General features: G+C 44.1%; 1 protein-coding gene and 1 long non-coding RNA gene across 2 annotated transcripts in view; one reads left to right on the plus strand and one right to left on the minus strand.

Moving 5' to 3' along the window:
* Window positions 1-7,351, minus strand: part of Ywhaq (tyrosine 3-monooxygenase/tryptophan 5-monooxygenase activation protein, theta) — a 30,452-nt gene extending 23,101 nt beyond the window's left edge. Inside the window, 2 exon segments of the mRNA NM_013053.1 lie at window positions 6,603-6,936; window positions 7,307-7,351. Coding sequence (NP_037185.1) covers window positions 6,603-6,896 — 294 coding nt within the window. The 5' untranslated portion in view covers window positions 6,897-6,936; window positions 7,307-7,351.
* On the plus strand, window positions 1,814-6,732 carry LOC148005163 (uncharacterized). Its single transcript, XR_015622937.1, has 2 exons — window positions 1,814-3,002; window positions 5,054-6,732. It is a non-coding gene; the product is annotated as an uncharacterized LOC148005163 (long non-coding RNA).
* Window positions 7,352-13,404: the final 6,053 nt, after the last annotated feature.

Consider the following 13,404-nt stretch of genomic DNA (forward strand, 5'->3'; position numbering starts at 1 on the left):
CACGTTAACAGCAGTTTTCATGGAGAATACCTGCAGTATGCATGCTTTTCACTGCCTTCCTAGTAAGAATAAAGCTAAGACTTCCTTCCTCTGGGACAAGTTTGTTAAGAAGCAGAACTCAAGGCTTCAGAGACAATCATAAAATGGCTTTTGAAAGGACCTGATAATTAAATTTCTTAGGGTAATAGCCGGCAGTCTTGTGCATTGTATAATTTATCATCTACATGTACACACAGCCCTCTCCCTTCCATGTTTTGACAACCAAAAAATGTCTCCAGATGTTGCACAGCATGGAGAGGATAAATACCCTGCTCGAGAAACACTGACCTAATTTATACTAACATTCTACTCCATTTTACTTTTTCTTGTCCCATTGCTGCGACAGAACTCAGATCAGAGCCTTGTTTCAGGCTAAGGAAGCACACAATAATACACCTAGCCCTCTCCATTCAGTAAAACAAAAACCTACAAAACCCTTAGCATCAAGTAACTTACATAACCCAAGAGCAAATACCAAGTCAAGACTAAAATTTTGTTCTACCATATACATAAAGTCTTCGGTAATGTAAGTTCTAGTCATTCTGTCCACACACCTGCCTTCTTCCAAAGTTAAGTGTTAAATCTACATTTAGTAAAGTGCCCAAATTCCCAACACAGAAAGGCATACTACAGTCTACTGTCAGCTACCATGCATCTACGAACTACTGTGTTTCAGTTCATGTGGAAGCATATAACTTGGGTTCAAATCTTTAGTCTTTTACTCACTTTGTGATCTTGACCAAGTTGCTAACTTCCTTATGCTTCAATTTTCTCAATTTTGAAACAAAATATTAACAATTTATGGGAATAAAGAAAATATACAAAATTTTAGGAGCACAGAGTGAGAGTGCTTGCCTAGCATTCATGAGACCATAGGTCCAATCATCAGTTATTCAGAAGACAGACAGACACACACACACCCCTACCTTGAATTGAACCTTATCAGAAAGAGCATCAGGAGTTCAAGGACAATCTCAGCTACACTTATCGCCCCACTTTACTCCCACACCCCAGTCCCTCAATGTACTTACTTTATTTCCAAACCTCTAACAGTGGGCACCATCCTCAGTTTACAGATGAAGAAACACTGATCTGTCAGGGCTCAAAAAGGGCAATGAAGGAGCAGTGACTTAAAAGCTGCCAAATTCAGAACCCATTTTCCCCCGACTTATACAGAAAATTGCATTAAGATCTACGATTACTAGCAATCAAGAATAAATGTCTGGCAAAATAATGACCAGCACAAGCTATATTTCATTAAGAGGTTAACTTAGGGACTAGAGAGATGGCTCAGTGGGTAAGAGCACTGACTGCTCTTCCAGAGTTTAATTCCCAGCAACCACATGGTGGCTCACAACCATCTATAATGTGATCTGATGCCCTCTTCTGGTGTATCTGAAAAACAGCTATAGTGTACTCATATAAATAAATCTTTTTTTAAAAAAGGTTAATTTAGAATATAACTAAAGATTATCACCAAGATAAGGTGGTTGTTGTTACAGATTCAGAGGTTTCTAAATTGTCTACATCTTTAATATGCGATTTTTTTTTTACTTTAATTTTTGCCCTCCTTTGAAATAGGAGAGGTTTAACTCCACAGCATAGATTAGCAGGGTAGATTCTGATAAAGACACTGTTGCTTCTGCCTCCTGAATACTGGAATTAAAGGTATGCACTTCCCCATTCCACTTGATTTATTTTCTCTCTCTCTCTCTCTCTCTCTCTCTCTCTCTCTCTCTCTCTCTCTCTTTTTCTCTCTCTCTCTCTCTCTTTTCTGGAGACAGGGGGTCTCTGTGCAATCCTGGCTGTTCTGATACTCTTAATGTAGACCAGGCTGACTCAAACCTGGACATCCCACCTGCCTCTGTCTCTGAAGTTCAGGAACTAAAGGAGTGTGCCACGACACCCAGCACATGATTCTTAACATTTTTTCTTCTTCTTTTCTTTTTAAAGGATGGTTCTTGCTGCTCCTCAAGCTGGTTCAAACTCTGCCTCAACCTTCCAAACGGTTGGAATTATAGACATATATATTAACACTGCACTTGCCTCTGGCTCTTTTTTTTCTTTGAATTCTAGCAGGCCTAAAACTCACACAATATAGCAGAGGCTAATCCTGAAAGTCTAATCCTTCTACCTTCCAAGTGCTGGAATTACAGGCTTATACTGAAATTCATCTACTCAAAGTCTAGAAAAGAGGGTATTTCAGTGTTAGAGACAGAGGCCATCCCATATACACTTTAAGCTTCTGGTTCCTAGCCCAAGGTTTGTAAATGACATTTTGTCCCCAAGTTCCAGGGGAGATGTTATGAATCCATCTGATATCTTTGATCTGCTCGTACTTTATATACCCAAGTTCTGAATTACTCTCAATCATTTTACACCTAATATTTATCCACTGCTTGAGTTTTCACTTAACTTTGCTCTTGTCACCCCTCAGATTGCTAATGGCTTCTGTACCACTTCTTCACAAAGCCAGTACACTAGGCACTGACTTCTATCATTTATCTTTGATGACATGTGTCTCAACCTGAAAATTATTTTTAGAGGTTGTCTTACTTTACGATTGCTGTGACAAGACAACTCATAAAGACTTTGTTTGAGGCTTACAGTTTCAGAGGGTCCATGATTATCATGGTGGAAAGCAAGCAGCAGCCACATTTGAAGTTGGACAATACTCGAAGTTGGACAATACTCTTGACCTAAAAGTAGGAGACAGAAGGAGCTAACAGGAAATAACGCCCATGAGTGGCACGCTTCCCTGCACAAAGCCTCACCTCCTGACCCTTCAAAACAGTTCCTCCAACCGAGGATTCATGGGTTCAACCAAATGAGCCAATAGGAGCCATTCTCATTCAAACCACCAGGAAGGTGGCAGTTATAGTAGAGGTGAAATGGCAAGTCCACAACCATTATAATTAAAACTAATTATAAAATTTTAGACCTCGGGCTGGAGAGATGGCTCAGTGGTTAAGAGCCCTGACTGCTCTTCCAGAGGTCCTGAGTTCAATTCCCAGCAACCACATGGTGGCTCGCAACCATCTGTAAAGAGATCTGATGCCCTCTTCTGGTGTATCTAAAGACAGCTACAGTGTACTTAAATATAATAAATGAATAAATCTTAAAAAAATAAAAAAATAAAAAATTTTAGACCTCTATCTGCATAAAGTATACCAATAGGGAACCTGGTAAAGCCACTGACTTCTTTAAAATTGCCATTAAGAGTCTGGTTTGGACCATTTTGGATCTCTTAATTTCGTCTTCTCTTTATAATATTTATTTGGATTTTAATCCTTTTACTTGGAATGACCCCACAATTTAGGAACCTTGAGAACACCAGCTACACAGGCTGTTCATCTACATTCTAGAAAATTGGTTAAAATTATCCATCTCCAATTTAATCTAAAAGGCAATTTCAAAATTTTGAGTGCTGAGATTAAAGGGGCGCACCACCACCAGTTATCTAGCTGACTCATTTAAACCAAATCAATCTGACTTTTCTTCTCTATCAAAATTCTCCTTTCTAGTACATACACACATACATACAGACACACACACACATTTTACTGTATGTTCAGAAACATAAGGCTTCACCTTTTCTTTCTTTTTTAAAAAAAAAAAAGATTTATTATATTTAAGTACACTATAGCTGCCTTAAGACACACCAGAAGAGGGCATCAGATCTCTTTACAGATGGTTGTGAACCATAATATGGTTGCTGGGATTTGAATTCAGGATCTCTGAAGAACAGTCAATGCTCTTAACCACTAAGCCATCTCTCCAGCCCCTTACTTTTCCTTTGGACACCTTACTAAATTACTAATTACAAAACAAAGAGTATGGTTATGACTATAGCTTGGTGGTACAGCCCTTACCTCGTATATTCAAGGCCCTGGGTTCCAGCTCTCAAAAATGTATTGGTCTGTCAGTCATGAGATCCTTGTTGACTTGCCATTTCCTTGTGTACATGTTCACATTACAAACTTGTCAGTTCACACTCACCATTACAGACATCCACATGTGGCTGGAGGCCTAGCTCACCATGGCAGAGCACATGTCTAACATTTGCAAGGTCCCCAATTCCCACATAAACAAAAAACTTAAAAGACAAAACTTCAACTAAGCTTCTTCTGACCTGACCGAATTATGGTTCCTACCAACAGACCACCCTCTAGTCACACAAAAGAACCTCTCAAGCTCCATCCCAAGTTCTCCCAATGGCCTAGAATAACGACAACCGCTTCCAACACTGCTCCCTCAACATCCACCCTTCAAAATAAAAATTACCTAATATTCTCTATATTATAAATTACTTGAGGGGTAAAAACAAAACAAAACTCCAACGGTTCTCAGCTTTGTTCTTCCCTGTATTGCTTAACCTTTCAAAATACATCAGGCGCTCCATGATATCACCATCTCCCAACCTGAAGACATACATGCTTTCCTTGGATACTTTTTCCAGATTGGTCATCAGGGCAAAACTCAGCTAATCTGTGCAGCAATGTACAAATTAGTCAACCTACCTACCTCTTCTATTTCTGTCTTGTCCAAGAAAAAAGTACTGTCCTAATTTCAAGAGTTCTCTCTTATTAAAAGAATATGCATGAGAGGTTTCTGATAAATGCCCGGTCACTCCCAAAAACCACATCAAAAAAAAAAAAAAAAAAAAAAAAGAGGAAAACTCCCACATTTATGCTACCATAAAACCCAATATTTCTGGGGCTGGAAAAAATGGTTCAGTGGTTAACAGCACTTGCTATTCTTACAGAGGGTCTCAGACCCCAGCTGAGTCCCAGCACCCACATGGTAACTAACAACTACCAGGAGATATAACCTCCAACCCCTTCTTCCAACCTCTTTGGACAATGCATCTGCATAGGTGGCATGCATGCATACCTACATACATACAGGCAGAACACAATTCTTAAGTGTGTAAGAGCTGCAAGATGGAATAAATATTCCTTTTGATAAATACATCTTTAAAAAAAGGGGGTGGGGGGCTGGAGAGATGGCTCAGTGGTTAAGAGCACACTGGCTGCTCTTCCAGAGGTCCTGAGTTCAATTCCCAGCAACCACATGGTGGCTCACAACCATCTGTAATGAGATTTGATGCCCTCTTCTGGTGTGGCTGAGACAGCTACAGTGTACTTATATATAAAATAAATAAACCTTAAAAAATATTCTTTTGTTTCAAAATTAAACTGCTAGCTTACATGAAAAATCTGGTGATTCAGAACTGGCTATTTACCAGAAAGTAAACCACAAAGTGTTAATAATAGCCATCAATATATGCTATTAAAGTCTGCATTATCCAAATTGACATATCTAGAATGTAAAAAACTCAGACCAAAGAACAGGGACTATTACGCAGGGACTGAAACTTAAAGAGCACATACATGTTAACACAACAAAATGGCATCCTTACAAAGCAACAGTTTTCTGCACTTCACTCTGAAATCTGTCTGATTGCTTCTGACCCCTAACATCTGAATCTATCAACCATGATTTTACTCAGATAATCTCGTTTGTTTTAGAAAAACAGGTAGGTTAAGTTTTACACAGCAGGGAACAAAAGTTCTAGGTTCCTTTGGTTTGATGTGATGAAGAAATGAAGGCTAGAAGGGAAAGTCTTTTTCTTCTCCTATGAAACCTTGCATGCTTGCCTTTCAAAAGGCAAGATACAGAGCAAGCTTATTAGCTACTAGCTGCCTCTTATAAAGGTGGCATGTAAAGGGCAAACCCAGCAGCTACTTTCTACCAGCCTTTACCTATCGATGTGCAGTCACAGAAGTAACTGTTTGCTGCATTAATATCTGGCACTCCACAGTATGCTATTTAAATTTTAGAAACTTGCTTTATTGAATAAGAGATCTGTGCAATGACCCAAGCTTTAAAAGTGCTCCCTCTAATAAGGGTGAATCTAATAGCAGTTAACATCCCTGCTGGGACTGGATATTCAAAACCTGGAAAACCTTCCTTAACCATTCACACCAGAAATGCTTTCGTTTTATTTCCACACACCGGACTTAAGTGAGGCAACAAACAGAAAAGAAAAAATTAATGAAATTTCACCAGGACACTGTATTCTTTAAATTATCTGTGAACTTTTCATTTAGTGAATTCTCCCTACACACACACACACACACACACACACACACACACACACACACCCCTTTAGCAAGGAAAGGCTAAATATATTCTTACCGGAGTCGGGGGAATACTAGCATTTCTATGGTAAAAGTCCCCATGCCTTCTATCACATGAAACCCCCAAAGTGACCGATTGCCCTTAAAAGAACTTACACATCTCAGGACCACACTCCTGGCACAAGTAAATAGATCTTTTCGGTCTTGTGCAAGCCTACGCGACTGTACCAAGTTTTTGGAACCCACACCCTGGGAAGTTACTCACCCCCGAGAAAGCTCTGAAACAGGTGTGAAGAAGCCTGGGGCTCATCTCACAAGCTCTCCACCCCACAGGTTTCTCGCCATCGAGAGGACCACACAAAAGGGTCGCTCCCGCCGCCCTATTCCCTCACTGCTACCGGCGCACGACTCACGACTCACCAGGACCGTGGTGCAGATGGACCTCAGCTCAGACTCCACTTTCTCCCGATAGTCCTTGATCAGCTGCAACTTCTTGTCCGAGGTATCGGTCTTCTGCTCAATGCTCGAGATGACCCTCCAGGCGGACCTGCGGCCCCCGACCACGTTCTTGTAGGCCACCGATAGCAGGTTGCGCTCCTCGTTGGACAGCTCGGCGCCCTGCTCCGTCACGGCTTTCATGCAGGTGGCCATGTCGTCGTAGCGCTCGGCCTGCTCGGCCAGCTTGGCCTTCTGGATCAGCTCGGTCTTCTCCATGGCGAGCGAGGGCGAGCGCCGAGCCGGATCCGGAGTCCTCCTGAGAGCCGCGAGGGGCGGGGCGGGGCGGCGCCGGAGAGGACAAAAAGGAGCGAGGGGAGAGCACGTCAGACAATGAAGCCGGACGCCCGCTTTGTCTCAGCGCACGAGGCTGCGTCCTCGGGCCTCTCGCGGGGCCGCCGCCTTCCGCCCGCGCCCTCCGGCCCGCCCGCCGCGCCTCCCGAGGCCGGAGCACGGGCCCCGCCCGGCCCAAGATGGAAGCGGCCGTTGGAGCCGCACCTTCCCGTCCCAGCCCGACCCTAAGGCGCGCGGTAGCCCAGCAGTCCCGAGGACTGAGCTCCGCCAACCCCCGCCCCGGTCCCACGCGGCGGCGGCTGCAGCGGCAGGCCCAGAGCCGTGCCCAAACTCACCTTCTAGTCTCCGCGGCCGCGACGCGAGTCCCACCACTTTGATCTGCTTTGGGCTTTAGCCGAGGACCCTCCCGTCTCAGCCTAGCGCGGAGCCGACGAGCTCGCTACCGACCAATAGAACACTGCACCTCCCTAGGGAGTCCCGCCTCCAGCTTCTCCAATGGCCAATAAAGAGCGAGCGCGCGGAAGGGGGCCCAGGGGGCGGGGCGGGAAGCGAAGCGGAGGCTCGGAGGGTGGGTCGGCTCGGGTAGGTTCGGTTGGCCCGCAGGCTGCGGCTTCGGCCACGGGGTTTCCTCCAATTAGATCCAGGGTGAATGGACGTCACTGTTGCCATGGCGATGATTTTACCAACTCCCCTCATCCTCCCCGCCAGCCCGGCACTCCTGGGTGCGGCACGGGACCGGAGGTGCGTTCGACCTCCGAGGCAGTGGCCGCGTGTCCTGCAGCAGCGGCCTCTGCAGATGGGGCGTTGCAGCTCTTAGGCTGCTGCGGCTGCAGCTGGACTACGCAGGGGTGAGATAATTGGCCGTTTGTTGCACAAGCGCCTTTCTTCCACCTTCCTATTTTTGACCAAGGTTTGGATCCTCAAGACGTTAAAGTGCAACCCTTATAAATTTCCTGTTTCGACTACAATCAGAAATATCCCGATCCCCATTAAAAAAAAGAATTCGTTCCCAGAGAAAGTGTCTTAGTTCAAGTTTTCACACAGGCACCCGAAAGCCAGGAATTTCCTTATGGAAAGGTAGATTCAGGAGATCTGGGCGGGTCCGCGTGGCAGCGTCAGGTAAGCTTTTCTTTAAAACGGGAAATGACATTAAGCACGGTTTGGACAAACATTTCTTTCTTTTCCACGTTAATGTCTAAGTACACCCCGCCCCCAACACACCTTTGTACTCTGTAAAGCATGTATACATGCTTTAGGTTTTTGTGTGTGGTGGTTTGGGGGTTTTTTTGGGGGGAGGGGTGCTTTTAGGTTTGTTTTTTTTTCCCCTCATATTTTTGTGAAGATCCTTGTAAAGCCAAAATTCTCACGTGCTGACTTTCTCCGCACGATAAACACCCTTCTGAAATGAGAACACTTGCCCCAGATGCTATGTATTCAGGGTCACAGCTAACATTTTTCTCCTTTAATCCGCTCCCTTATCTCCGGGCCCTACAATCCAAGTCCAAGTGAGGTGGCTGTCCTACCAGATTTGAAATTGCCACCCGGCTCTGCTGAGATTCCAATTCAAGGGTTCAAAGAACTTCAGTGACTGCCACAGGCAAAGTGGATTCAAATGCATGGTGGAACCAAGCGGACCTGGAGAGTCCATAGAGTCCATAGAACGGAAGGTCTAACAGTAAACACAGATGGCAAGGAGGGAAAGGGACGAAGCTTCCAGAAATTCAGATTCCTTTCCAGCTGCCCCTCCCTACCCAACTTGTAAAGGTTGCTTTGTGCTTTGACCAGGAGAATCCTGGTTGGAAAGTGACTCTGTCTTAATACAGAAATGCCTTACTATGCCCCAGTGCAGCGGCGGACGACCCAGTGTTATTTCTGGAATCCCCAAGGCCAGGCTGCAGACACACAAGCATTTATGGTCCTGTGGGTTGGGGTGGAGCTGGACACACAGAAATCCCAACGGAAAGAATTTACGTGTGGAAAGTCAGATAAAATGCCTTCTGTGTAGCCAGTGAATTTCAAGACTCCCTAAATTAGAGCAGCAAGCCCAGCACATAGAGAGGAGACGCCCATGGAGGTGATAGGAGAGATGGAGACATTTGAAGGGAAATTGTCCAAGGGTTGTTTCTGAGATGCCTACCCAAAAGGGGTGTGTGCCAAATATTTATCACAGACAAGCTCATATACTTATGATCATGTGAAATCAAAAATATTGACACATTGTGAAATTGTAATATCTGAGGTTCTCCGTCTGTGTCTGAAAGAAAAATCTCGGCACTTCAGATCCCAGAACACAGAAGAGCTGATATTTGGAATAGTTTTATTATTTATTTCATATTATTTTATTATTTCATATTTATTTATCTAGGGTCACACTAGATTTAAATCCTGCAAGGATTAACTCATCCGTTGTATTTAATGCCGCTAGAAGAGAAAGCAAGGCACAGCCTGATCAGGGTCGTGGACAAGTCACTTAGCAGCAAAAACTACACATATAGACACAAGTGGTGTTTGTGGCACCCTTGAGTCTTTGCTGTGGCTGGTTCCCTAGTCTTCTCGGGCTCCGATAGGAGTTGTGAGGATTCTAAGGCTCTGACTAGTCTGTCTTCTTGGCCATTTATCCTAGTCCATACGAGACGTATTTGGCATCACACCAATGTGCTGGGAAGGATTCTTAGGAAACAGCAAAGAAAGTAGTACTTTGTAGTTATCTTATTTTCCCTGACTCCCCTACGAAGAAGTTGCTGGAACAGAACAAGACACATGCGTTTTGCAGCCAGATGAGCCTCAGCCTCAGTCCTTGATGTTGACAGTTTGACCTTGGACACCCTTGTTCCTCTTTGGATCTCAGTTCCTAGACCTGTCACCTGTAAAAACCGTTCCTAACTGAAGAGAGTTAAATCAGCTATCACATAAGAACATATGGGGTGTCTCATCTCACAAGTGTCCAGTAAATAGTTTTAGTTTTGCCCTGTTTCCTCCTTCCCTCTGCTTGGGACTGGGCGAGGTGTCCAGCTACAGGGAGCTCTGGAGTCTAGTGAATTGTTAAGGAAAACCTCTCTTGAATCGTTGTTATAATTAACCCAGGTGAGGACCACAGGATGGCTTCCTTTAGTGTCAAATGTGAGTCTGGGTGTTTCCACAAAGATTTTTTTTTTAATTTTTAAGACTTTATTACAGATGGTTGTGAGCCACCATGTGGTTGCTGGGATTTGAACTCAAGACCTCTGGAAGAGCAGTCAGTGCTCTTAACCACTGAGCCATCTCTCCAGCCTCCATAAAGATTTTTTTTAAAAAGTCAGATTGACGGGGTTGGGGATTTAGCTCAGTGGTAGAGCGCTTGCCTACCAAGCGCAAGGCCCTGGGTTCGGTCCCCAGCTCCGAAAAAAAGAAAAAAGAAAAAAAAAGTGAGATTGACATTTCATTTTTTTATTATTATTATTTTGGTTATTTTATTGGTTTTTTTAATTTTTTTTATTAACTTGAGTAACATTTCATTTTTTTATTTTAATCTTTTCGAGACAGGGTTTGTCCTGGAACTCCCTCTGTGGGGGCACAGTTGGCCTCCAACTCAAGAGATCTGCCTATTAGGATTAAAGGGGGTCAACCTCCCAGGGAGACTGACATTTTTATCAGTGGATTTTGAGTAAATAGATTGCCCTTGTGGGTGTGGGTGGGTCCCAGCCTTCAGTTGAAATCCAGGAGAGAGAAAAAGCACCAGCCTCCTCTAAGCAAGAGAGTCCTTCAGTAGTCTGAGTACCATCTGCGACAGAGGCTCCCTTGAAACCTTTGGACTGAAAACGGAGCATCATCTCTTCTGGGGCTCAGCTTGTTGGCCCGCCCTGTGAAATAAATCATTTGTGTACAATCAGTCTCTCCTATTTTTATATTGCGATAGGTAGCATTCATTTGTCAACTTGGCAAGATCTAGGTCCACGGAGGGGACAAGCATGTGGACGTGTGTTTAAGGAGTCATCTAGATTCGGTTAGCTGGGGTAGGAAGACCTATCCTACATGGGGGTGGCACCATTTCATGGGCTTGGTTCCTGGTCTGCATAAACAGAGAAACCAGGCTGAATGCTCGAATTCCTCTGTTTCCTGACTACAGATGTAACATGGCCAGCCGCCTCAAGCTCTTACCACCATACCCTCAAACGGAGGGCTGAAACAAACCCTTCCTTCCTTGGGTTCCATTGGTCAATTATTTTACCACAGCATAAGAAAAAGTAACTCACACACACACACACACACACACACACACACACACACACACACACACACATATTCTATAAAATTTCACTGGGAAGCCCCCACTAACACATCCAATAACTTTCCACTCAGCAAATGATATGAATATCTTTCTATAGCTTTAAATATATACCCAAAGATACCTGTCTTTCCTCTTCCTTACCAGACCTCTGAAGCTCTGTGTGTGTGTGTGTGTGTGTGTGTGTGTGTGTGTGTGTGTGTGTGTGTGTGGTGTAGAGTGGGATTGGTTGGTTGTTTTTCTGTCTTATCCAGTGCCCTCTCTAAACACCCTGTAGTCTGCTTGGTTTTGCTGAAGCTCAGACCAGTTAAATCACCTACCCAGTGGTAAGCCTTAGAGTTAAGACTCAGCAATGGGACAGTCTGACTTCATTCTTCTACAACAGCCAGGACTCTGTATGTTTGCAGTGGGGGAGAAGCCACTACTGTTGGCTGGTGTGAGGACAATGTTTAGTTATGTGGGGCTGGTGGGTGGCTAAGTATATATATGTACTAATGAGTTGGCTGCTGCTTTTATTTTCATGTGGAAGCTCTGTTTCACTCTCAATGTATCTAGAGCAAGCAAGGCACCCTCGAATCCCTTACTTATTCTCTTTGGCGGTTTCTGTATTTCTTCCCCCAGTTCCAACCTCCAGACTGTGCTAGTCTAGTGGGTAAAATTAGATCTCACTCCCTCGTCCCTGGTGCCTTCCCCACCACCACCACCACAAAAGGCATTCAGTGAAGGGTTGTTTTGTGAGTGATTTCAGACCATCAAGCACACACATGTCCAGTCACACTGATGGTTAGTATTGTGTGTTCAATGTGTGTCCGACCACATATAAAGGCACTGAGCTACTTAACAGGGAAGCAGAGAGCAGAGCTGTGTTCAGTCTCTGTGCTAACTCTGAGAGCTTAACACGCTCCTTGAAGCCAACACGAAGATCCTGGGTCTCAGGGAACACGATAACGTGATAAACGTGAATGCACACCCTAGTAGCAGACTGTCCAAGCCTTAGCTCAATTTCTCAGCAATCTGTTAAAAACAAAACAAAAAACCTCTTAAGCGTCTACCATGTGCCACATCCTAGATGTTTTTGGAAAGACTAAGATACTGTGTGCCTACAAGGAGCTTACAAGAGAGTAAAAGATAGGACACTTAACCAGGAGCTCGGTAAAGGGCAGAGGAAGCACCCCACAGAGCCCTGTGAGGCCTTGTACAGGATTATCCACTGAGCTAAACAACCACCATCTTCAAGAGTTCAATTGTGTCCACTTGCAAAAAATCATTCCAGCTAGGCTAGCTGACGGTTAATAACATCCCCTGATAGAAGGAGGGTCAGAGAGGGCCAAAGGACCCTCACCCGAGTCTAGCCGCTCCATGCCCCTTGTAAGCAAGTCTGCCCTAACTGCAGGTGCTCTTGGGGAGGATAGATAGAGAGCAGGGAAGATTAGGTTTGTGGGACTCCCCCCATGCGGTTTTAGGAAACCCTCATCCCTGCTGGAAAAGATTTTCTAGTGCAGCCTTTCGGGGAGAGCACCTATGCTCCTGTAAGTAACCACTCATCTATACTCTACATAAGCCTTCCAAACTCTGATTTCCCAAACTTTGGTGAAATCATATTTCAATTTATCATTGGAACTTTATAAGAAGGGGAATACCTGGTTTGCATTTCCTCTGGGGAAAAAGTTCTAAGCAACAGGCCCCCTCAGTTGGTTTCCTAGACCAAAACCACCCAGAAGTGGCTAATTGCAAAGAATTTAAGTATCAATTCTTTTTATCACCAGGTGGTTCCGAATGGAACTCTGGTTTGTTCCAAGGGATGCCCTGGGATCCAGACACTTCTGTCAAAGCAATCATCTGATAAAAATAAAAAGAGATAGCAAACTTAGGAAGAGCTAGTGAGAAGAACCTAGACGTCAAGGTACATGGCCCATATATATCAGGGCCTAGATGCACAACAATGAACCTTAATAATAATACAAAAAAGTTCATGTTTTCAACCTTGTCATATCAGGCATATACTACATATACATACACACATACATATACATATACATACATACATAAATACATACATACATACGTCTTTAAAGATGGAGTCTTCTGTAGCCTAAGCTGGCTTTAAACTCACTATGCTACCAATGATGATCTTGAACTTGGGATCCTCTTCCTTCCCTCTCTCTGAGT

This window comes from Rattus norvegicus, chromosome 6 (genome assembly GCF_021556685.1).
Source record: "Rattus norvegicus strain SHRSP/BbbUtx chromosome 6, alternate assembly SHRSP_T2T, whole genome shotgun sequence".
NCBI classification, from domain to species: domain Eukaryota; kingdom Metazoa; phylum Chordata; class Mammalia; order Rodentia; family Muridae; genus Rattus; species Rattus norvegicus.